The sequence below is a fragment of the Salvelinus sp. IW2-2015 genome, linkage group LG20, assembly GCF_002910315.2.
Source record: "Salvelinus sp. IW2-2015 linkage group LG20, ASM291031v2, whole genome shotgun sequence".
NCBI classification, from domain to species: domain Eukaryota; kingdom Metazoa; phylum Chordata; class Actinopteri; order Salmoniformes; family Salmonidae; genus Salvelinus; species Salvelinus sp. IW2-2015.
In genome coordinates, this window is record NC_036860.1 from 62,730,417 (window position 1) to 62,757,380 (window position 26,964).

Genomic DNA, 26,964 nt, shown 5'->3' on the forward strand with positions numbered 1-26,964 from the left:
TTAGATATCTTTCTGAGATCTGACTCAATATGAATCTCCACAGCTACGTGTCGTGGGAGGATTTCAATTGCATGCTCCTCGTCTCCTTCACAAAAACCCATTGGATGAGAAAGCCAGAGGTTCCGCTCCTTTGACCTTCTTCTCTAATGGCTTTTGAGGAGACTAAAGAGGCGAGAGGAGTGTGCAATTGAGATCTTTCCGCTGCCACACTAAGCAGAAACAGAAAGAGATCTTCACTTTAAAACAATAGAACACTTGGAGTAGGAAGTGAGTTTTTACAAGGAAGTCTGTCAGTGTTTCAAAACATAATTTATGAGTGTGTTTGACCTCTCCATGATGTCAATTGTCACTTACAGAATATTCTCAATCAGGGAATGCTTAATACAACCTTAAACTGCCCTTTATTCAATTTTCTTATCAAGATCTGTGTGCAATCATCAACCAGAAACTAGCCTGAGTAACACAATGTAGTGTTCAAGTACAGACCAATCAGATTATTATCGACCACAACAGGAAACAAATAGGTTCTACAAAGATACAGAATAATGTGTTAATTAAGTGACTGACAAACATATTTATTGTTCAACAACAAATATTTAAATTATTAAAGTTATTTTGCCTTTATCACACAACTTTAAAACGTTTAGATCATGTACCTGTATTGTTGTAAAATTCATGTTATTAATCAACAAATAAAAGTAACCCTCTTATATTGAAAAGTTGCAAAATGCTTTGGAATGTCTGCTGTCCCAAATGTTAATAACTTATAAAGTGATTACTTTTATTTTTGCTTTAATTATATTTCCTGGTTTAGACTGTAGAAAACTAAGTATATTCATACATTCTGGAATCTATTTACATATATTGAGCTATGACACATCATCTTACTGTTTATAACACAGCTATAAAACCACAATGGTGACACAATCAAACATGCTCTACTAACGTCAGCAATGCTGATATTTTGGTAGTTGGTTTGTCAGGTGTCACTGTTGAATGACCACGAAGGCACCGAGTCCACTCTTTATATCCATCAATGAAGGAATCCCCACTCAGCCATCTGTGTAAATCCACCAGGCAGTCAATATCCATGGAAAACTGGAAACAACGAGTTAAGAAACAAATAAACCCATAGTTTTAGTCAGGCTCAAACTTATTGTGATAACAATGGTCATTTGACTAAAGCTGTAATACTGAAGAATAAAGTACTTACCACTGAATATATGTTCTAGTATTGTAGAGCACTGTAGCCTGGATCTACAGTTGAGTAGATCACATCACCTACAGCAGAGGAATTCAAAGCACAAATAAAACAGACAAACAGTGGCTTGTCATTAAAAAGGAAATAAAATAACAGTTTATCAATATATTAAATGATGGATCAAATCTGACAACTGTCATAATATCTATCTGTATATCTCTGGAGTTTTTTAACATGTACCTTCGGTATTGTTTGGATTAGGCAATGGTCCTCTCCTGATTTTCACAAAACAGACAAAATAGAAATCGACATGACATGATGAGAATTATGAAAAACATGATTTTTTGTGGCAAGGTGAAGATCCTCATCTGCTGTGTGGGTCGTTCCTCTCTCAGGGTGAAACAATATTCAGCAACTCTTGGTTTGCTCTCTCACCTGGTGATAGGAGGAGCCGTTCGGGAGAATGGTGGTCCTACGGGGACCCTCTGACCGCTGTAGAAGTTCTCATACAGAACAGGAGCTGAGGAGTGAGGACAGAGCAGACCAGGGGGTGAGGACAGAGCGGGCCATGGGGTGAGGACAGAGCAGACCAGGGGGTGAGGACAGAGCAGGCCAGGGGTTGAGGGTTGAGGACAGAACAGGCCAGGGGGTGAGGGTTGAGGACAGAACAGGCCAGGCCAGGCCAGGCCAGGGGGTGAGGGTTGAGGACAGAGCAGGGCCAGGGATGCTGGAGGTGTGAGGCACAGAGCAGGCTAGGGAGTGAGAGGTGAGGGATGAGGACAGAGCAGGCCAGGGGTGAGGGGTGAGGACAGAGCAGGCTAGGGAGTGAGAGGTGAGGGATGAGGACAGAGCAGGGGATGAGGGGTGAGGACAGAGTAGGCCTGGGGGTTGAAGGGTGAGACAGAGCAGGCCAGGGTAGAGGACAGAGCAGGCCAGGGATGAGGGGTGAGGACAGAGCAGGCCAGGGAGCGAAGGGGTGAGGACAAAGCAGGCCAGGGAGTGAGGGGTGAGGACAGAGCAGGCCCAGGGAGCGAGGGGTGAGGACAGAGCAGGCCAGGAGTGAGGGGTGAGGACAGAGCAGGCCAGGGAGCGGAGGGGTGAGGACAGAGCAGGCCAGGGGTGAGGACAGAGCAGGCCAGGGAGCGAGGGTGAGACAGAGCAGGCCAGGGAGTGAGGACGAAGAGGCAGGCCGAGGAGTGAGGGATAGAGGACAGAGGCAGGGATGAGGGTGAGGACAGAGCAGGCCAGGGATGGAGGACAGAGAAGACCAGGGGTTGAGGACAGAGCAGGCCTCACCTCTCACGTCCTACCTGCTCTGTCCTCACCCCTCATCCCCTGGCCTGCTCTGTCCTCACCCCTCACTCCTTGAGGACAGAGCAGGCCTGGGGTTGAGGGGTGAGGACAGAGCAGGCAAGGGGGTGAGAGGTGAGGGGTGAGGACAGAGCAGGGATGAGGGTTGAGACACAGGCAGGGGATGAGGGTTGAGGACAGAGCAGGCCAGGGGTTGAAGGGTGAGGACAGAGCAGGGGATGAGGGTAGGCCAGGAGAGCAGGCCAGGAGGCGAGGACAGAGCAGGCCAGGGAGTGAGGATAGAGCGGGCCAGGGGTGAGGACAGAGCAGGCCAGGGGGTTGAGGACAGAGCAGGCCAGGGAGTGAGAGGTGAGGGGTGAGGTGAGGGGTGAGGACAGAGCAGGGGATGAGGGGTGAGGACAGAGCAGGGCAGGGAGTGAGGACAGAGCAGGCCAGAGAGTGAGGGGTGAGGGACGAGGACAGAGCAGGGTATGAGGGGTGAGGACAGAGCAGGCCAGCGAGTGTGGGGTGATAGAGCAGGCCAGGGGGTGAGGCGTGAGGACAGAGCAGGCCAGTGGGTGAGGACAGAGCAGGCCAAGGAGTGAGGGGTGTGGACAGAGAAGGCCAGGGGGTGAGGACAGTACAACTACAATACACAACTAGACTGTTAGGGAGGGGGACCCGGACACACCAAAATTAGGACAACATTTATGCCATCATGGATGACACTAAAAAGTCTGTTTGTGGTCCTTAGAGGACCTATAATGTATTGTATGTGTCTGTTGTCAAAGGTGATCTGTGAAGAGTGAGAACTGTACCAGGCGGTTTGTCCCCAGTCCGTCTGAGGTTCACAAAGTGTTCTATATCCTCCTGTATGTCACACTGTTCAAGAGACTTCCTCACTTCCTCATGAAGCTGAACCCATAGACACACACAGAAACAAGAGTTAGAAACACAAAGCAATACGGAAGGTCACTTACAGCCACAATCCTTCATTTGCTATATTCTTAGAAAATCAATGGGTATCATTAATACAAATGCAATATCAGTAAGTAATATTGCAGATTGCACATTGATGAGTCCCTAGAAGCACTTTACCTCATCGCTGGTGACACACTGCTGGGAGAGCTGGTTGAGGTGAGTCCACACCATGTTCCTTAGAGTATTGATCCTCTCCACTTCCTGCTTCTCAAATACCTGGATGTAACAGAGCACTATATTATATATACCAGTAATACAACCTATAKCTGACAAACAAATAACTGGATGTAAATTATATATACCAATACTACAACACATAGCTAACAAACAAATACCTGGATGTAGTCAAACTATTACACATACTACACCAGTAATACAGTATGTAACTAACAAAGAAACTAAATATCATCATGCTTTCTGGCCCTTACCTCACATGCTTTAACGTGTTCTTTCTGCCAGTCCTCCCTGGTTTTTCCCAGCACAGACACGTTGTGCAAGTATAGCCTGTCTGAGATTCAAATCAGAGGATACATCTTGGGAGACCATAGTATACAGGCACATTTTAGATGATATTTAGACTCAATTGTGGTTTTCCTGTTGATGGTTGCTAAGAGACCAAAGGAGAATATGTTATCATTGTTACCAGCTTCTTCTGCATTCTGCTTTGCTTGCTGTGTTTTTGCCAATAGCTGAAAGATAAAGAAAAGAAAATCACTGATTCTGTACTTTATTCAACTCTTTCTTGTGTTCAGGTATTACTTACTTCAATGCAATGCTGCATATAGGAGTGAAAACACATGTCTGATTTGTAAATGTCCTCTTCATTAACAGTGTACAAGCTAGATAGCCTTGTTCTTCCTGTGGTCAGTGTAAGCCTAATTTTTGTGGTCTGATTCCTGTGCTCAAAATAGGTGTGCTATTTCCTTTGAAACGATTCCCATGGCTCACTCACATAATTTATTGTCACTAGTGCTTTATGTTTCTTTTTGATGTATCTTTTTTTAAATTATCAACAAATACAGTGAATAAGTGATTGATGAGATAAAGGAGATGGACATAGAATGGAAAGTGTTGCTGTCTGGTTTTGAACCTATGGCTGCAGGGGCAATGTGTGGTCCGGGGGCAGCAGCACTACCACTAGACCCCCCCCAACCCCCTGCCCAACCCCCCACATCCCCCTGCCCAACCCCCCACAGTCTCTCAGATTACTCACCTTTTCCTGCTGCTTGACATTGCTGGTGCTGGTGTTTCGGTTCATGTTCTGTTCTGCTTCCTCTTTGTCGCGACACTTCTGCTCATATGTCTTCTTTGACTGTGGTTAACGACATGGACAGGGAGGGGGGGTTGGTGGGGGGGTGATGGTAGGAAATAACTGATAATATAGTTTACTGACTCTACTAGACTCTATACTGTCTTCACATAACATAAAAGTCTCTAAATAAAACATGAAGCCCATTCAATTGAATTCAACTACCACAACCTGCATTTTTCAACACTCTGAGGTCATTCCACTGTGTATAAAATGCCTGATGTTTCAGTAGCAGTTGGCATGGCAATGTGGCACAACATGCCCAGCCCTAACAGTACCACTTTGTCTGACCAATGAAAAACGCCAGGCGCTTAGAAAGAGACAGAGTTGGAGTGCTGATCTCTTCCGGGACCAGGCCCAAACCCCCGTAATTCGTAAGAAGAGGAGATGCCGCTACAGGGGTCGGCGAGCCAGATGCCTGGCGAGACTGCGTCGGCGAGTGGATAATCCGCTTCTACCCTCCGTTCTACTGGTGAACGTGCAACTACTAGTGAATGAACTGGATGAGCTATGTTCGAGAATATCTTATCAACAGGACATTAAAAACTGTAATATTTTATGTTTCATCGAGTCGTGGCTGAACAAGGACATGGATAATTTACAGTTAGCTGGGTTTTCCGTGAATCGGCATGTCACGATCGTCTATAGGAGAGAGAGATGACCAAGGCGCAGCGTGTGCAAAATACATCTTCTTTTTATTATAAGAAGGAAAATGAAACAAAACAACAAACAGACGAACGTGAAGCTATGAAAAAACTAGTGCACACATGCAACATAGAACATAGACAATTACCCACAAATACATGATGCCTATGGCTGCCTAAAATATGGCTCCCAATCAGAGACAAATGAAAAACATCTGTCTYTGATTGAGAACCACTCAGGCAACCATAGACATACCTAGACACATCACTCAACCATAGACTTCTCTAGAAACATTCACTCAACACAAACCCATACWCTCTAACAAATCCCCCTAGACACTACAACCACCCAAGACAAGACAAAAACACAAACATACCCCATTTCACACCCTGACCTAACTAAAATAATAAAGAAACAAAGAATACTAAGGCCAGGGCGTGACAGTACCCCCCCCAAAAGGTGCGGACTCCGGCCGCAAAACCTGACACATAAAGGGAGGGTCCGGGGTGGGCCTTAATATGGCGGCGGCTCGGGTGCGGGACGTGGCCCCCACTCCAGCATTGTCAATATCCGCTTCGGTGTCTCTCTGCTACGATCACTGGCCTGCGCGACTGCGCGGCACCTTCCAGCCCCATTCTGCCCTGTGCCCGGGCCGAACTCTGGTGCTCGCTCCATGGCTTGGTCGGGTGCGACTTCTGGGTCTGCTCATTGGCTGGCGGGCGCTCTGTCTGCTCATGGCGGCGGGCGACTCTGCGGCCTGCTTCATGGCTTGCGTGGCGGACTCTGGCTGCTCATGGCTGGCGGGCGACTCTGTGCTCAGGCTGGCGGGCGACTCTGGCGTGCGTCATGGCTGTGCGGCACTCTGGCTGCTCATGGCTGGCGGGCGACTCTGGCTGCTCATGGCTGGCGGGGACTCTGGCTGCTCATGGCTGGCGGCGACTCTGCTGCTCATGGCTGTGCGGCGCACTCTGGTCGCCCATGGCTGGCGGGCGACTCTGGCTGCCCATGGCTGGCGGCGACTCTGGCTGCCCATGGCTGCGGGCGACTCTGGCTGCCCATGGCTGGCGGCGACTCTGGCTGCCCTGTCTGTTGGCGGCTCTGGCAGATCCTGTCTGGTTGGCGGCTCTGGCAGATCCTGTCTGGCGAACGGCTCTAGCGGCTCCTGACAGCGACGGCGGCTCTAATGGCTCGGGACAGACGGATGGCTCAGACGGCACTGGGGAGACGGATGGCTCAGACGGCACTGGGCAGACGGATGGCTCTGGCCGGATGAGGCGCACTGTAGGCCTGGTGCGTGGTGCCGGAATCGGTGGTACTGGGCTGGGGCGGGAGTGGCGCCGGAAATACCGGACCGTGCAGGCGTACTGGCTCCCTTGAGCACTGAGCCTGCCCAACCTTACCTGGTTGTATGCTCCCCGTCGCCCGACCAGTGCGGGGAGGTGGAATAACCCGCACCGGGCTATGTAGGCGAACCGGGGACACCATGCGTAAGGCTGGTGCCATGTAAGCCGGCCCGAGGAGACGCACTGGTGACCAGACGCGTTGAGCCGGCTTCATGGCACCTGGCTCAATGCCCAATCTAGCCCTACCAGTGCRGGGAGGTGGAATAACCCGCACCGGGCTATGAACACGTACAGGAGACACCGTGCGCTCTACTGCGTAACACGGTGTCCGCCCGTACTCCCGCTCTCCACGGTTAGCCTGGGAAGTGGGCGCAGGTCTCCTACCTGCCCTCGGCCCACTACCTCTTAGCCCCCCCCCAATAAATTTTTGGGTAGTACTCACGGGCTTCCAGCCTTGCCTCCGTATATCGCCTCCTCTCGGCTTTCGCTGCCTCCAGCTCTTCACGAGGGAGGCGATATTCTCCCGGTTGTGCCCAAGGTCCCTTACCATCCAATATCTCCTCCCATGTCCATGAATCCTGTGTAGGTGGCTCCTGTTGCTGTTTCACACGCTGCTTGGTCCTTTGGTGGGTAATTCTGTCTATGTTGAACGTTTGTAGCCTGTGTGTGTGCACTACGTTTATAGCTTCACGGTCGTTTGTTGTTTTGTATAGTTTGTAAAGTGTTTGGTTTCGTTTTTCTTCTTCAAATAAAAAAAAGAAAATTTCACACGCTGCGTTTTGGTCCTCTCTCTCTTCACAAGACGATCGTGACACGGCAAGACAGAACAGCAGCCTCCGGTAAGATCAGGGGGAGGGTCTGTGTCTCTTTATTAACAACAGCTGGTGCACGATCTCTAATATTAAAGAAGTCTCTAAGTTTTGCTCACCTTAGTTAGAGTACCTTGTGATAGGCCGTAGACCACACTATTTACCAAGAGAGTTCTCATCTATATTCTTTGTAGATGTCTATTTACCACCACAAACCAATGCTGGCACGAAGACTGCACTGTCACGTTCTGACCTTTAATTCCTTTGTTTTTTCTTTATTTAGTATGGTCAGGGCGTGAGTTGGGGTGGGCAGTCTATGTTTATATTTCTATGTTTTCCTATTTCTGTGTTTGGCATGATATGGTTCTCAATCAGAGGCAGGTGTTTTGTGTTGTCTCTGATTGGGAACCATATTTAGGTAGCCTGTTTTGTGTTGGGTTTTGTGGGTGGTTGTTTTCAGTCTTTGTGTGTCTGCACCAGATAGAACTGTTTCGGTTGTCACTTTTGTTGTTTTTATTTTGAGTTGTTCACTTCCATTAAATAAGATGAACAATTACCACGCTGCGCATTGGTCCTCTCCTTCTTCCACCGACGACAGCCGTTACATGCACTCAACGAGCTGTACAAGGCATAACCAAACAAGAAAATTCTCATTCAGAGATCGCATTCCTCGTGACCAGGGACTTTAACGCAAGAAAACTGAAATCCGTTTTACCTCATTTCTACCAGCATGTCAAATGTGCAACTAGGGGAAAGAAAATTCGAGATCATCTTTACAGCTCTCCATTTGGAAAATCGGACCACAACTCTATCTTCCTGATTCCTGCCTACAAGCAAAAACTCAAACAGGAGGTATCAGTGCCCGCACTCAACCAGTGTTCAATTACAGAAGTGGTCCGATGAAGCGGATGCTAGGCTACAGGACTGTTTTGCTAGCACAGTCTGGAATATGTTCTGGGATTCATCCGATGGCATTTAGCAGTATACCACATCAGTCACCTGCTTCATTAATAAGTGCATCGACGACGTTGTCCCCATAGTGAAGGTACGTTCATATCCCAAGCAGAAGCCATGGATTACAGGCAAGGAGCGGGACACTAATCCGGACGCTTATAAGAAACCCTGCTACGCCCTACGACGAACCATCAAACAGGAAAAGCGTTAATAGAGGACTAAGATCGAGTTCTACTATGTTCATCGGATGTGGCAGGGCTTGCAAACTATCACAGATTACAAAGGGAAACCCAGCCATGAGCTGCCCAGTGATGGGAGCCTACCAGACGAGCTAAATTCCTTCTATGCTCGCTTCAAGGCAAGCAACACTGAACCATGCACGAGAACACCAGCTGTTCCAGAAGACTTTATGGTCACGCTCTTCGTAGCCTTTTTTTGTAAAACCCTTAAACAGGTTCAAATTCACAAGGCCACAGGGTCAGAAAGATTACCAGGACGCGTACTGAAAGCATGTGCAGACCAGCTGGCAAGTGTCTTCACTGATATTTTTAACCTCTCCTTGACCTAGTCTGTAATACCTACATGTTTCAAGCAGACCACCATAGTCCCTGTGCCGAAGAACGCCGAGGTAACCTGTCTAAATGACTATAGCCCCGTAGCACTCACATCTGTAGTGATGAAATGTTTTGAAAAGGCTGKTCATGGCTCACATCAAAACCATCATCCCAGAAATTCTGGACCAACTCCAATTCACATACCACCCCAACAGATCCACACATGATACAATCTCTACTGCACTACACACTGCCCTTTCCCACCTGGTCAAAATGAACACCTACGTGAGAATGCTGTTCATTGACTACAGCTCAGTGTTCAACACAATAGTGCCCTCCAAGCTCATTACTAAGCTAAGGATCATGGGACTGAACACCTCTGCAACTGGATTCTGGACTTCCTGAGGGGCCACCCCCAGGTGGTGAGGGTAGACAATAAAACATCCGCCATGCTGACCCTCAACAAAGGGGTCCTTCAGGGGTGCGTGCTTAGTCCCCTCCTGTCCTCCCTGTTCACCAACGACTGTGTGTCCATGCACAACTCTCACACCATCATTAAGTTTGCCAACGACGGTGGTAGGCCTGATCCCCAACAACAATGAGACAGTCTATAGGGAGGATAGTGTGGTGCCAGGACAACAACATCTCCCTCAACGTGAGCAAGACAAAGGAGCTGATCGTGGACTAAAGGAAAGGTAGGGCCAAGCACGCTCACATTCACATCGACAGGGCTGCAGTGGAGAAGGTCGAGAGCTTCAAGTTCCTTGGTGTCCACATCACTAAGGACCTAAGTTGGTCCAAGCAGAACAACACAGTCGTGACGACAACGCCTATTCCCCCTCAGGAGGCTGAAAAGATTTGGCATGGGTCCTCAGACCCTCCAAAGGTTCTACAGCTGCACCATCAAGAGCATCCTGCTGGTTGCATCACCGCTTGGTATGGCAACTGCTTGGCATCTGACCGCAAGGCGTACATCCCTGGGGTCGAGCTCCCTGCCATCCAGGACCTCTAAACCAGGCGGTGTTAGAGGAAGGCCCTAAAAATGGTCAAACACACCAGTCACCCAAGTCATAGACTGTTCTCTCTGCTATTACATGGCAAGCACTACAGGAACGCCAAGTCATACGTCAAACCAATTGAGATGGTTTGGGATGAGATGGACCACAAAGTGAAGGAAAAGCAGCCAACACATGCTCAGCATATGTGGGAACTACTTCAAMACTTTTGAAAAGCATTCCAGGTGAAGTTGGTTGAGAGAATGCCRAGAGTGTGCAAAGCTGTCATCAAGACAAAGGGTGGTTACTTTGAAGAATGTCAAATATAAAATATATTTTGATTTGTTTAACACTTTTTTGGTTACTACATGATTCCATGTGTTATTTAATAGTATTGATGTCTTATCTATCATTATACAATGTAGAAAATAGTTTTTTTTTAAATAAGAAAAACCCTTGAATGAGTACAGTGCTTTGCAAAAGTATTCACCCCCTTGGCGTTTTTCCTATTTTCTTTCATTACAACCTGTATTTTAAATGGCTTTCATGTAATGGACATACAAAACAAAGTCCAAATTGGTGAAGTGAAATGAAAAAAATGACTTGTTTCAAAAAATATAAAAAATATTTTAAAAATTAAAAGTGGTGCGTGCATATGTATTCACCCCCTTTGCTACGAAGCCCCTAAATAAGATCTGGTGCAACCAATTACCTTCATAAGATACATAATTAGTTAAATAAAGTCCACCTGTGTGCAATCCAAGTGTCACATGATCTGTCACATGATCTCAGTATATATACACACACCTGTTCTGAAAGGCCCCAGAGTCTGCAACACCACTAAGCAAGGGGCACCACCAAGCAAGCGGCACTATGAAGACCAAGGAGCTCTCCAAACAGGTCAGGGACAAAGTTGTGGAGAAGTACAGATCAGGGTTGGGTTATAAAAAAATATCAGAAACTTTGAACATCCCACAGAGCACCATTAAATCCATTATTAAAAATGGAAAGAATATGGCACCACAACAAACCTGCCAAGAGAGGGCCAGCCCACCAAAACTCACGGACCAGGCAAGGAGGACATTAATCAGAGAGGCAACAAAGAGACCAAAGATAACCCTGAAGGAACTGCAAAGCTCCACAGCTGTCACGCCCTGGCCTTAGTATTCTTTGTTTTCTTAATTATTTTAGTTAGGTCAGGGTGTGACATGGGGAATGTATGTGTTTTTTGTAGTGTCTAGGGTGGTTGTAAGGTTTAGGGGGTTTATTAGAGTAGTTGGGTTTATGTTTAGTATAGTAGTCTAGCTGTGTCTATGGTTGAGTGTAGGTATCTAGGAAAGTCTATGGTTGCCTGAATTGGGTCTCAATTAGAGACAGCTGGTTATTGTTGTCTCTGATTGGGAGCCATATTTAAGGCAACCATAGGCTTTAGCTGTTTGTGGGGAATTGTCTATGTTGAACGTAAGTAGTTTGTGTGTGCACTTGCGTTTGTAGCTTCACGGTCGTTTGTTGTTTTTGTATAGTTTGTATAAGTGTTTCGTTTCATGTTCATCTTCGTCGTTATAATAAAGGAAGATGGCTTATTTTCCACATGCTGCGTTTTGGTCCGTCTCTCCTCCACACGATCGTGACAACAGCGGRGATTGGAGTATCTGTCCATAGGACCACTTTAAGCCGTACACTCCACAGAGCTGGGCTTTACGGAAGAGTGGCCAGAAAAAAGCCATTGCTTAAAGATGTTTGTTGTTCATCAAAATACATGTGGGAGACTCCCCAAACACATGGAAGAAGGTACTCTGGTCAGATGAGACTAAAATTGAGCTCTTTGGCCATCAAGGAAAAACGCTATGTCTGGCGCAAACCCAAAACTTCTCATCACCCGGAGAACACCATCCCCACAGTGAAGCATGGTGGTGGCAGCATCATGCTGTGGGGATGTGTTTCATTGGCAGGGATTGGGAAACTGGTCAGAATTGAAGGAATGATGGATGGCGCTAAATACAGGGAAATTCTTGAGGGAAACCTGTTTCAGACTTCCAGAGATTTGAGACTGGGACGGAGGTTCACCTTCCAGCAGGACAATGACCCTAAGCATACTGCTAAAGCAACACAAGTGGTTTAAGGGGAAACATTTAAATGTCTTGGAATGGCCTAGTCAAAGCCCAGACCTCAATCCAATTGGGAATATGTGGTATGACTTAAAGATTGCTGTACACCAGCGGAACCCATCCAACTTGAAGGAGCTGGAGCAGTTTTGCCTTGAAGAACTGACATATACTTGACATATTACCTCAATTACCTCGACCCCAGCACAGTGACTCGGTACCGGTACGCCCTGTATATAGCCTCATTACTGTTATTTTTATTATGTTACTATTTTTCCTTTAGATTATTTAGCAAATATTTCTTACTTACTTTTTTATTACTCTGCATTGTTGGTTAAGGGCTCGTAAGTAAGCATTTCACTGTAAGGTCTACACATATTGTATTCAACATGTGACAAATAAAATCTGATTTGATCTCATTCATCATAATCTAAAATGTGAATATGTGCCCAGGACTGACTCCAGCGTTCTCTGAGTGGAACTGCACAAAGCACAACTTGTGTTTACTAGTAACCTTTGCCCTGTAGCCCTGCAGGATAGAAGGGAATAATAAGGAAAACAGAAGGAACATTTGTTTTTATAGCTATYGTTATTCCCAGAACCCGATACAGTTGTAGGACCTTAATTTGATATCTCTTCTGTTGCTGAGATTTGTCCTGCACCCAAGGAAATGCAGATGACCTTCATGATTTACATAAATTCACTGAAAACCAACACTAACACACAAGATAATAACAGTATTGCACTTTTCATGAAGACTACTTTTAGCCAGCTGAAAGCCTAACCACTGATCAAGCAACATAATGTGGCTGCAGGATTATTTTGCTGTGACAATAGAGGTCAAATTAAGATCCTTCATCTGAATGGAACAGACTTCATTGTCATAATGTTTTACAAACCACATGTAGTCTAAATAGACCTGACTAGAAAAGGGACCTGCTCAGTGACCTGCTTTTGTAGGCTACATAATATGTATGTAATTTACAGTAACTTCCCATTTAATTGAGGTGCCCCAGTACATATAATGAAACTCTCCATTTATTTGAGAGGTTCCTCGATTCTTCACTCCCCATGGCTGTTGGCTGTTGATGAACTTCCCTCTTCTCAGATTAAGTATTACTTAGATTGCAAGACTGCTTCATGTTTTGGTAGCATGATGACTGAAACCAGACATGCCTTTAGAGAACAGATGATCAATTCGGGATTACTTAGTTCAGGGATGATAACTGCTGGTTTGACAAAAAATTTAGGAAAGTTCTCCAGTTTACCTCCATGGTTTTCTTGAACTGCGTGGCCCTCTGTTTGTGTAGGGCATCCATCTGTTGTTCTACCTGTGAAGAAGAGGTGTCAAATATATTATATTAAAGAAAAGAAGATAGAGATGATATATCCATGATTTTCACCCCGATAATTATCACATCTGTGCAGGGCGATTAGGATTAAGATCACAAGGTCCAACTGAAATCTGACTTCCCATCCCATCCCGAAAGACACACAGAGGTTTCAGGTTTTCGTCAGCCATGGTATTCGAACTGGCAACCCTCTAGTTGGTGGCTCGCCTCACTACATAAGTTGATATAAGCGGTTGATAAGCAATTGATCACTATAACTGCATTCACTATTAAGCAAAGTGCACAGTATTAGCAATGTATAAGGTCTATTAGTAATTAAAGGTTGTATGAATTCCTACATTTATGTGTCGTTTTTTAAAAGTAATTGGTTGGTTTCTAATGTACCTTTTTTCTTGCTTCTTTCTGTCTCTCCCTGAAGTCCTCCAGTTTTTTTGCCTCGTCCCGCATTGTTTGTGCCAGTTGTAGGTGTGATAAACTCACATGTTCAGTTTCTATGTTGTAAAGGAGGGTTTTGAGGGAGTTAGTATATTACATGAACACACACACACACACACACACACACACACACACACGAACTCACACATGGAAATAGAAAGATTTGAGCTTAGTCATCAACATACATCAGAAACATTTGTTGTGACAGCAAAACACTTACGCAGTTTGAACATGTCCAGCGATCTCTTCAGTGTGCTAAATAATGAAACAAACAAACACCAGCTTTATGAAAAGTAATGCATGCAGTACAACCTACGCTGTTAAAATGTAAGCGTTTTGTAACACTACAACTAGCGGCAACAGAGCTGCCACCAACGTTAAGGAGACAAAACCTTGACTTTGCTAGAGTGTTGAAACATATCATTCTGAGATTTTCCGAAACATGACACGGTGTGTTGTAACACCAAATAATCTAGAGTTGTGCAACACCTTGCCAGAGATTGGGAGCGCTACAGGGAAATGACAAAAACACTATTTTGTTGTTTCGAGTCCTGTTTAGTGCAGAAATAGATTAATTCTCTTTTGGTGCCGTTTCCTCCCTCTAAAGCTCCTAAACACTAATGATGGTGTTTCGAATCCTTTCTAGTGCAGAATGCATTCCCTGCTCTTATACGGTGTGTGTTGATAAACTCCTCTTTGGTCATTTCAGAAGGTCAAATGTAGAGTATTATTCACAAACAAAGAACACCAGAAAATATAGTTTTGTGAAAATACAAACTAATAAGATTGTCTAGGATTATAATTAATAAAAGCACAATTAATCATATGTACAAGCGTCAAATGCTTTATCTTTTCTTTGCAAATTATCCAATGGCAAAACATTAACAGGTCTTTCACATTTTTATATTGATAAAGTAAGRCAGTTACAAGATCTGTAAGGTATTTATAATATTCATATTGTTCAAAATCAAGGGAATGACATTATATTCAGATATGTTCATATACATTCTATTCAGATTGATTCAATCACAGTACACTTGAGTTAGATGATATGATTGACAATTGACAGTTCAGTTGGCATTAATCTGTGATCCTTGTCTTGATTGGTTGTGATTAGGATTGACCAGCCAGTGGGAAACGTAGTACGTAGTATGTATGTTTGTAGGTACGTACAGTACCAGCCAGTCAAAAGTTTAGACACACCTACTCATTTAAGAGTTTTTCTTTATTTTTACTATTTTCTACATTGTAGAATAGTAGTGAAGACATCGAAACTATGAAATAACACATATGGAATCATGTAGTAACCAAAAAAAGTGTTAAACAAATCAAAATATATTTTATATTTCAGATTCTTCAAAGCAGCCACCCCTTGCCTTGATGACAGCTTTGCACACTCTTGGCATTCTCTCAACCAGCCACATGAGGTAGTCACCTGGAATGCATTTCAATTAACAGATGTGCCTTGTTAAAAGTTTATTTGTGGAATTTCTTTCCTTCTTAATGCATTTGAGCCAATCAGTTGTGTTATGACAAGGTAAGGTTGGTATACAAAAGATAGCCCTATTTGGTAAAAGACCAAGTCCATATTATGGCAAGGACAGCTCAAATAAGCAAAGAGAAATGGCAGTCCATCATTACTTTAAGACATGAAGGTCAGTCAATCCGGAAAATGTCAAGAACTTTGAAAGTTTCTTCAAGTGCAGTCGCAAAAACCATCAAGCRCTATGATGAAACTGGCTCTTGTGAGGGCCGCCACAGTAAAGGAAGACCCAGAGTTACCTCTGCTGCAGAGGATATGTTCATTAGAGTTACCAGCCTCAGAAATTACAGCCCAAATAAATGTAACAGACACATCTCAACATCGACTATTCAGAGGAGACCGCGTGAATCAGGCCTTCATGGTCAAATTTCTGTAAAGAAACCACTACTAAAGGACACCAACAATAATAAGAAGAGACTTGCTTGGGCCAAGAAACACGAACAATGGACATTAGACCGGTGGAAATCTGTCCTTCGTCTGATTAGTCCAAATTTGAGATTTTTGGTTCCAACCACCATGTCTTTGTGAGACGCAGAGTAGGTGAATGGATGATCTCCGCATGTGTGGTTCCCACCGGGAAGCATGGAGGAGGAGGTGTGATGGTGTGGGGGTGCTTTGCTGGTGACACTGTCGTGATTGATTTAGAATTCAAGGCAAACTTAACCAAAATGTCTACCACAGCATTCTGCAGCGATACGCCATCCCATCTGGGCTCCACAATCACCCGACCTCAACCCAATTGAGATGGTTTGGGATGAGTTGGACCGTAGAGTGAAGGAAAAGCAGCCAACAAGTGCTCAACATACCGTATGTGGGAACTTCTTCAAGACTTTTGGAAAAGCATTCCAGGTGAAGCTGGTTGAGAGAATGCCAAGAGTGTGCAAAGCTGTCATCAAGACAAAGGGTGGTTACTTCGAAGAATCTAAAATAGATTTTGATATGATTAATACATTTTTGGTTACTACATTATTCCATGTGTGTTATTTCATAGTTTTGAATGAGTAGGTGTGTCCAAACCTTTGACTGGTACTGTATGTATGTATGTATGTATGTATGTATGTATGTATGTATGTATGTATGTATGTATGTATGTATGTATGTATGTATGTATGTATGTATGTATGTNTATGTATGTATGTATGTATGTATGTATGTATGTATGTATGTATGTATGTATGTATGTATGTATGTATGTATGTATGTATGTATGTATGTATACTACTGTTCAAACGTTTGGGGTCACTTAGAAATGTCCTTGTTTAAAAAAAGAAAAAAAAAGAAAAGTCCATTAAAACAACATCAAATTGATCAGAAATACAATGTAGATATTGTTAATGTTGTAAATGACTATTGTAGCTGGAAACGGCAGATTTTTTATGGAATATCTACATAGTCCTACAGAGGCCCATTATCAACAACCATCACTCCTGTGTTCCAATGGCACGTTGTGTTAGCTAATGTATTATCTTTTTATGTGCCATGAACACAACCAGTCATGATGTTTTCATCTTATTGTAAAACAAATCACTTCAAAAAGTAGGCTACCTTTGCACGGTCATCCAAAATATTTCCAGCATCCRAACAGTGCACCCACCAACTTTTCTTAGTTTCAGCCACTTGCAAATTTATCTCACCGGAGAAAGCATCCGAGCGGTGGAATGAAGGTGGAATTCCACAAAAATATTCTTCAGAGGTCCTACTCAAACTTGATAGAAGTTTAGGTACTCAGAAAAAAAAATCTGAGTACCTAAAATAGGCAGGTGTGAGTGCCTCAAGGAAAACATTTTACCGGTGGGTTAGAAATGCCAAGGCCGATTTTTGGTTCCAGTCCGCACCTGAAGCCCATTACAAGTGTATCTACCTTCAATAGCAGGGCTTTCAAATATTTTTTGTATACATTTCTACAGTCCCTGACTGATGGCAAGCAATGTCTACTCAAGAATCAATAACATCAGCAACAGGAATATTTACTTACTTCATCTCATTGTGCCCACACACCTTTTTGGAGAGACCCAGTAGCTCTTTGGCATACTTCTCCTCTATGGATGCTCTGAAAGAACCAAACACATCTCTTCATATGTGCATTCAACAAGGTATACAGTTAACAAACATTAGCTACAGTATGCGCATGAGAGAACATTAGGCAATCGCATGAGGATCTACACCACAATGCACCACAGAGGGGAAGTCCACAGTGTCCACGAGATTAAAAAAAGATAACTTCAAAATGGCATTCAATTTCTTTATCTTAGAGGAACTAACACATGCAAAATCACACTTTATATCTTTCAATATAACAGTGTTATTATGGAGTTGTTTCCTTGTGCATGACTGATTGCACAGTCTGTATTGTGCTTGGATTAATCATTAAACAGTACAGTCCAGAGAGGAGGGAGCAAACAAAAAATKTAAAAGTATTAAACATAATAATGATTCATAATTAGAAGTTTGATCAAGTATGCTGTATCAGTTGGTCAGGAATTTAGATTGGTAGGACAAATTTCCACATTCAAAATCGTGAGGTGAATACACAGTAAATATGAAGTAGGACAAGAGCTAAAGACAAATATGTAAGCTATAGTCTGCATACTGTATTAAATTAACACTAACATCATTCTAGACCATTGGATAATAGTGTCATTTCTGTCCTAAATGAGGAAATAACAGATAAAACAGATGAACCACTCGCTTTTACTGTAAGTGCACACTCAGTGACACCAGAAACAGGAAACACTGAAGCAGTGTTTGTTGAACACCAACAACCATTCACAGTACACTTTGCCTAGATATAGAATGATTAATYCTTCTGCGCCCACATGATCTAAAGCATGGTGGAAAATAAATCATGACTGACTTTCTTACTTCTGTATCGTGGAACGAAGCCCTCGTGCCCTTTGAAAAGGTCAGTCCCCAACAAAACATTACTGATATTCAGTTAAAATAAACATAGACACAACAACAGCAACATGGCAGCAGAACCTGTGGGCGCTGTCACCTAGACAGAATAACAGCATCCATACTGTTGTTTCAGAGCATATTCTCTGTAGTAGTCTGAGGATTCAATTAATGGTTTCTATTGGATGATATCTCACATGGTTTCTCACCTGGCTTTCATGAAGTCTTCTATCTCCTTGCATGTCCTCTTACCATCGTTGAGATGCTGGATGACACAGTCATAACCCCCGGTACTGGTCAGCTCCCCATTCTGGCAACATTGGGGAAGATGGAATAACAATAAGTAATCAAATCATAGCACACCATGGAGGGTCTCTCACACCCTCCCAGTATTGGTCTATCAAAATCCTATACTCCTCACTGCATTGCCTTTTAACAGTCTATCAAAAAGGAAACAACTCATTACAACATTACTGACAGAGAGAAGACCCCCAAGGGCTAAAACCAAAATAATCCAGAATGTAAAAGCTTCCCAATGGGTTTTAGCAGACAATACATCAGACTACGGAAACAATAAATCTAACAGCAATGAAGCAATATAAGTATTTCGTGAGCATGAATAAACATGTGTTTGGGATGATAAACTGCAGTTGACGTGCCCTGTAATGTATGTCTGCATGAGATAATGACATATAATCATTTTAACCACGTGATTAAAGAGGTATACAGTAGGCCTACACTGCAGGGGTAGGTATACTCCTGAGCCCTGCAAATTTGATTGGCATCTGCACATATTACAAGGTGTTCAAAAGGACCAGAACTACACTCCTGGGTTAGAGACGTGCTAATAAAATAGCCAGTCCATGCAGTGTGTAATATTCTGAATAAATTCAATGACCTAACAAACATCACTAGACTTGTTAAATAGATAATTGTGTATGCTCCTTCAGTTGTGTTTACAACTTGTTAATACTTCGAAATCTGATTTCGATCTCTAAAAACAAATAGTTCTGCAAGCACAGTTAATGAGGGTTAAGCTCAGATGACACACAACGCAAGTACAAACATTTGCACTTACCCAAAAGTAATCCTTAAAGTGAAGTTCTCTCATTGTAGACAAGAATAGCGGCAGTACAACTCTTGTAATTCCGCTGGTTTTTGCGATGTTAMTACTGTGTTAGTGACTGATGGACTTCCCATTGGATTGTTGCGTTTATGACTCCGCTCATATCTCAATGGAGCACTAAATATTCTTTGCTGGGTCCTAACGACCACGATCTACAGCAGGAGAGAGAGAGCGCGAGAGCGCAAGGGGCGAGAGAGCGCAAGAGCGAGGGGCCACTTGGTGGTCACAAGCGGAACAGCAGGAGAGAATAAAGGATATCTTTCAATCTATTGGCTCTTGGTTCCTCTTTTATCTGTATTTATGYCCTTCTCTTGTAAATATGCTTTTATTGGTGAAATCAGGTTATATCTGGAGAACAGTTAAAAATCCTCATTGGCAAGCTGACATACAGAAGTGAAGTACTTGTACTTATTATGGATCCCCATTAGCTGCTGCCAAGGCAACAGCTTCTCTTCCTCAAATCAAATCAAATCAAATCGTCTTTTTTCACATACACATGGTTAGCAGATGTTATTCCAAGTGTAGCGAAATGCTTGTGCTTCTAGTTCCGAGAGTGCAGCAATACCTAACAAGTCATCTGTATACCTGTCGCAAGACCCACTAGTTGATGCTTATTTATAAAACCMTCTTAGGCCTCACTCCCCCCTATCTGAGATATCTACTGCAGCCCTCATCCTCCACATACAACACCCGTTCTGCCAGTCACATTCTGTTAAAGGCCCCCAAAGCACACACATCCCTGGCTCGCTCCTCTTTTCAGTTCGCTGCAGCTAGCGACTGGAAYGAGCTGCAACAAACACTCAAACTGGACAGTTTTATCTCAATATCTTCATTCCAAGACATGGACACTCTTACTGACAGTTGTGGCTGCTTTGCGTGACGTATTGTTGTCTTTACCTTCGTGCCCTTTGTGCTGTTGTCTGTGCCCAATAATGTTAGTACAATGTTTTGTGCTCCTACTATGTTGTGTTGCTACCATGCTGTGTTGTAATGTGTTGCTGCCTTGCTATGTTGTTGTCTTAGGTCTCTCTTCATGTAGTGTTGTCTCTCTTGTCGTGATGTGTGTTTTTCCTATATTTATATATATATATATATATATATATTTATTTATTTATTTTAATTTAAATCCCAGCCACCGTCCCCACAGGAGGCCTTTTGCCTTTTGGTAGGCCGTCATTGAAAATAAGAATTTGTTTTTAACTGACTTGCCTATTTAAATAAAGGTTAAATAAATAAATAAATTTCACAACCTCTACCTAATACACACAAATCTAAGTAAAGGAATGGAATAATAATATATACATATAAATATATGGATGAGCAATGACTGAGCGCAATAGATGGTATAAAATACAGTATATACATATGAGATGAGTAATGCAAGATATGTAAACATTATTAAAGTGGCATTATTAGTCACTAGTGATCCTTTGTTAAAGTGCCCAATAATTTCAAGTCTGTATGTARGCAGCAGCCTCTCTGTGTTATTGATGGCTGTTTAACAGTCTGATGGCCTTGAGATAGAAGCTATTTTTCAGTCTCTCGGCCCCAGCTTTGATGCACCTGTACTGACCTCGCCTTCTGGGTGGTAGCGAGATGAACAGGCAGTGGCTCAGGGGATTGTTGTCCTTGATGATCTTTTTGGCCTTCGGGTGCTGTAGGTTTCCTGAAGGGAAGGTAATTTGCCCCCGGTGATGCGTTGTGCAGATCGCACCACCCTCTGGAGAGCCCTGTGGTTATGGGCGGTGCAGTTGTCGTACCAGGCGGTGATGCAGCCAGACAGGATGCTCTCAATTGTGCATCTGTAAAAGTTTGTGAGGGTTTTAGTTGACAAGCCAAATTTCTTCAGCCTCCTGAGGTTGAAGAGGCACTGTTGCGCCTTCTTCACCACACTGTCTATGTGGGCGGACCATTTCAGTATGTCAGTGATATGTACACAGAGGAACTTAAAACTATTCACCTTCTCCACTGCTGTCTCGTCGATGTGGATAGGTGGTGCTCCCTCTGCTGTTTCCTGAAGTCCACGATCATCTCCTTTGTTTTGTTGACATTGAGTAAGAGGTTGTTTTCCTGAAACCACACTCTGAGTGCCCTCACCTCCTCCCTATAGGCTGTCTCGTCGTTGTTGGTAATCAAGCCTACTAATGTTGTGTCGTCTGCAAACTTGATGACTGAGTTGGAGGCGTGCATGGCCACACACTCATGGGTGAACAGGGAGTACAGGAGAGGGCTGAACACGCACCCCAGTGTTGAGGATCAGCGAAGTGGAGATGTTGCATCCTACCTTCACCCCTGGGGGCGGCCCGTCAGGAAGTTCAGGACCCAATTGCACAGGATGGGGTTGAAACACAGGGCCTCAAGCTTAATGATGAGCTTGGAGGGTACTATGGTGTTGAATGCTGAGCTGTAGTCAATGAACAGCATTCTTACATAGGTATTCCTCTTGTCCAGATGGGATAASGCAGTGTGCAGTGTGATGGCGATTGCATCGTCTGTGGACCTATTGGGGCGATGCACAAATTTAAGTGAGTCTAGCGTGACAGGTAAGGTGGAGGTGATATGATCCTTGACAAGTCTCTCAAAGCATTAGTCATTTAGTTCAGTTACCTTTGCCTGCTTGGGTACAGGAACAATGTTGGCCATCTTGAAGCATGTGGGGACAGCTGACTGGGATAGGGACTGATTGAATATGTTGTTGAACACACCAGCCAGCTGATCTGCGCATGCTCTGAGGATGCGGCTAGGGATGCAGTCTGGGCCGGCAGCCTTGCAAGGGTTTTTTATTTTTATTTTACCTCCTTTTCTCCCCAATTTCGTGGTATCCAATTGTTAGTAATTACTATCTTGTCTCATCGCTACAACTCCCGTACGGGCTCGGGAGAGACGAAGGTCGAAAGCCATGCGTCCTCCGAAACACAACCCAACCAAGCCGCACTGCTTCTTAACACAGCGCGCCTCCAACCCGGAAGCCAGCCGCACCAATGTGTCGGAGGAAACACCGTGCACCAGGCTACCTTGGTTAGCGGGCACTGCGCCYGGCCCGCCACAGGAGTCGCTGGTGCGCGATGAGACAAGGATATCCCTACCGGAGCCTTGCGAGGGTTAACATGTTTAAATGTCTTACTCACATTGGCCATGGAGAAGGAGAACCCACAGTCCTTGGTAGCGGGCGATGGTACTGTATTATCCTCAAAGCGGGCCAAGAAGGTGTTTAGTTTGTCTGGAAGCAAGACGTCGGTGCCCGTGACGTGGCTGATTTTCCTTTTTTAGTCTGTGATTGTCTGTAGACCCTGCCACATATGTCTCGTGTCTGAGACGTTGAATTGTGACTCCACTTTGTCTCTATACTGACATTTCGCTTGTTTGATTACCTTGTGGAGGGAATAACTAAACGGTTTGTATTCGGCCATATTCTCAGTCACCTATCCATGGTTAAATGCGGTTGTTCGCGCTTTCAGTTTTGCACGAATGCCACCATCTATCCATGGTTTCTGGTTAGGGTAGGTTTTAATAGTCACAGTGGGTACAACATCTCCTATGCACTTCCTTATAAACTCACTCACCGAATCAACATATAAATCAATATTATTCTCTGAGGCTACCCAGGAACATGTCCCAGTCCGCTTGATCAAAACAATCTTGAAGCGTGGATTCCGATTGGTCAGACCAGCGTTGAATAGTCCTCATCACGGGTACATCCTGTTTGAGTTTCTGCCTATAGGAAGGGAGGAGCAAAATGGAGTCGTGGCCAGATTTGCTGAAGGAGGKGCGGGGGAGGGCCTTGTAAGCATCGCGGAAGTTAGAGTAGCAGTGATCCAGTGTTTTGCCAGCGCGAGTGCTACAATCAATATGCTGATAGAATTTAGGTAGCCTTGTTCTTATTTAGGGTCCAAAAACATTACTTTTACTGCAGTAGGCTAGATCAGGATCACACAGGGTGTTTCTTGGTAGTCTTAAACAAGTTAACTATGAAACAAAAGTATACACCTCACACACATGGTTATGGGCTTAAAAAAAGAAGACACCTGTACCATGTCAGATATAGAGTTTAAATGTATTCAATTTTGAGAYTGCATCCCAATATTACACTTCATATACATCACAGAAGACTGAAATATAACATAACCGTTTGTCATAGAAACACCAGATTTTCTGCGTTTATAAAAAAATAAAAAATAATATGAAATTATGAAAAATATGAATAAGATTTGGCTGCAGGAAAGGGCTATGTCACATCACATWAAAAAAAAAAAWACAATAAAACAGTACATCATATAACATCATTACACCTCTGCATATCTACAACACAAAATGTACACAACATAACCAAAAGAATGTCGACAGCTACTCTTCAAACATCTCATTCCAAAATCATGGGCGTTAATATGGAGTTGTTCCAACCTTTGCTGCTATAACAGCCTCCACTCTTCTGGGAAGGCTTTCCACTAGATGTTAGAACATAGACTGCCTGTGCTAGCATGTGAGTACTTGTGTGTCTCTTTACAGTCTGTGTCGTTCCATAACGTGTAGTTTTATCCGTTTTTTTATCTGATTTTACTGCTTGCATGAGTTACTTGATGTAGTTATGGCTCTGTGTAGTATTGTGTTTCCCGGAGTCTGTTCTGGACTTCTGACCTTCTGACCTCGTTCTGGACTTCGGAACCATGTAGAGACCCTTGGTGGCATGTCTTGTGGGGGTATGCGTGGGAGTCTAAGCTGTGCGCAAGTCGTTTGAACAGACAGCTCGGTACTTTCTAATCAAATCAAATGTTATTTGTCACATGAGCCGAATACTTACTTACAAGCCCTAAACCAACAATGCAGTTCAATAAATAGAGTTAAACTAAAGTTAAAAATTAAATAAAAAGTAACACGCAGTCAATCTCACCTTTACTTTAAGCCAGGAGAGATTGACATGCATGTTACTGATGTACCAAAGGAGGCTGCTGAGGGGAGGATGGATCATAATAATGACTGGAACGGAGTTAATGGAATGGCATCAAACACCTGGATATCATGTGTTTGATGTATTTGATACCATTCCACTAATTCTGCTCCAGCCATTACCAGGAACCTGTCCTCCCCAATTAAGGTGCCACCAACCTCCTGTGCAGTGTACATTTAAGGGACCAGCCGTGCTGCTCTGTTCTGGGCCAACTGTAATTTGCCTATGTCCCTCTTTGTGGCACTTGACCATATGATTGACTAGTAGTCCAGGTGCGACAAAACTAGGGCCTGTAGGACTTGTTTTGTTGATAGCAATGTCAAGAAAGCAGAGTAGCACTTTATTACGGACAGACCTCTCCCCAACCTAGCTACCGTTGCATCAATGTGTTTTGACCATGACAGTTTACAATCCAATTTCCACATTATTGATTACAAGATTTAGTTGAGGTTTAGGGTTCAGTGAATGGTTTGTCCCAAATACAATGCTTTTAGTTTTTTAAATATTTAGTACTATCTTATTACTTGCCACCCATTCTAAAACTGACTTCAGCTCTTCGTTAAATGTTGCAGTGATTTCACTTGCTGTGGTAGCTGACGTGTATAATGTTGAGTTATCAGCATACATATACACACAGGATTTACTCAGTGCCAGTGGCAGGTCATTAGTAAAGATTGAAAAAAGTAAGGGGCCTAGACAACTGCCCTGAGGAATGCCCGACACTACCTGGATTATGTTGGAGAAGCTTCCATTAAAGAACACCTTCTGTGTTCTGTTAGACAGGTAACTCTCGATCGACAATATAGCAGGGCATGTAAAGCCATAATACGTACATATTTCCAGCAGCAGATTATTATCGATAATGTCAAAAGCTGCACTGAAGTCGAACAAAACAGCTCCCACAAGCTTCTTATTATCAATTTCTTTCACCCAATCATCAGTCATTTGTGTAAGTGCTGAACATGTGTGCCACTCCCGATAATCATGCTGAATTAATTTACTGTGAAATAGCATTGTATCTGGTCAAACTAATTTTTTTCCAAAAATGTACTAAGAGTTGGTAGCAGGCTGATTGGGTGGCTGTTTGAGCCAGTAAAGGGTGCTTTGCTCTTCTTGGGTAGCAGAATGAGGGCACTCACTTTCCTGTGAGGGCACACACTATCCTGTAGGCTTTGAAGAGATGATGAATAGGTGTGGCAATATATTACCTTATCATTCTCAGTCATGATCCATCCAAGCTGTCAGACTCAGGTGGCTTGTCATAGTTGATAGACAATATGTTTAATCTCTTCCACACTCACATTACAGAATAAAAAATTACAATGCTTGTGTTTCATAATTTGGTCAGTTATGAATGGATGTGTAGGTTTGTTGGCATGTCATGCCTTACAGTTGCTAATCTTACCAATGAAAAAAGTTGTTGGCAATATCAGTGGGTTTTGTGATGAATAAGCCATCGGCTTCAATGAAGGATGGACCTGAGTTCGCCTTTTTGTCCAAAATTGAATTTAAGGTGATCCAAAGCTTTTTACTATCATTCTTTATATCATTTAGTTTTGTTTCATAGTGTGGATTCTTCTTTTTGCTTAGTTTAGACACATGATTTCTCAATGTCAATGTCATATCCAATCCAAGATGGCGTAGCAGTGTAGACGTGTTTCTTTAGTCCTCTCGTGTAAGTTTGTATTTTTTCGTATTTCTTGTATATATTTTAACATTTTTTTTTCTATCTCTTTTTGATTTTTACTTCGATTATACCTTCCGGTAACCTACCTCACCCAATGTGATACGGAATCGCTATTATTTTTTAACTTTGGAACACTTTCAAGAACCCCCAGTAGCTAACCAGCTAATCAGCTACAAGCTAATTTAGCCATTTTTTGCCGCTGCTAACAGCTTTTACCTTCTGCAGCAGACATCCTAGCCCTGTTATTAGCCTGGATATTACTCACCAATTACCAGCATCGGACTGTCTCTCGACAACAACGCCGGATTCCTGCCGTAATCCCTGAGCCACTACTTCGATCCTCACAGCTAGCTTGCAGCTAGCGCAGCTAGCGCCACTGCCACGAAGCTAGCACCAGTTAGCAAACACAATTCACAATTCACAACCTCTCTTCGCCATCGCCATCCGGCTTGGATTCTCTGTCGACACGACCACGTCTGGTCTGCAGACGAATACCCATCCGCTGTGCCCTCAACCGGCCTCCGTCTGAGCAGACCCCCTCCGTCTGAGCAGACCACCCCCCGGGCTACTAACTTTAAACGCCGCGTGCTAGCTTAGTGGAGGCCTCCCTGCTCCATCTACGGCTGCCCCTGGCACATATGACACTGGCTACATAGCTGATGCCTGCTTGACTGTCCATTAATTCACGGTACTCCATTCTGTTATTTGTGTTTATCTGTCGGCTCTGTGCTTTACTCAGGATCTGGTGGTAGTTAATCCGACCTCTCTGCCTAGTCGTCGCCATTTTTACCTGTT

The 26,964-nt window shown here is 43.8% G+C and overlaps 1 protein-coding gene across 1 annotated transcript; it reads right to left on the minus strand.

Moving 5' to 3' along the window:
• Window positions 1-623: 623 nt before the first annotated feature.
• Window positions 624-19,634, minus strand: LOC111980215 (proline-serine-threonine phosphatase-interacting protein 2-like). The gene is made up of 15 exons (XM_024010900.2): window positions 19,490-19,634; window positions 18,621-18,721; window positions 17,492-17,566; window positions 14,194-14,228; window positions 13,923-14,029; window positions 13,455-13,517; window positions 4,686-4,784; window positions 4,116-4,161; window positions 3,901-3,980; window positions 3,590-3,688; window positions 3,310-3,406; window positions 1,637-1,721; window positions 1,442-1,476; window positions 1,214-1,281; window positions 624-1,098 (listed from the first exon to the last, which is right to left on the minus strand). The coding sequence occupies exons 1-14, from the start codon at window positions 19,520-19,522 to the stop codon at window positions 1,229-1,231; spliced, it is 1,008 nt and encodes a 335-aa protein (XP_023866668.1). The 5' UTR covers window positions 19,523-19,634; the 3' UTR covers window positions 624-1,098; window positions 1,214-1,228.
• Between the last annotated feature and the right edge of the window lie 7,330 nt (window positions 19,635-26,964).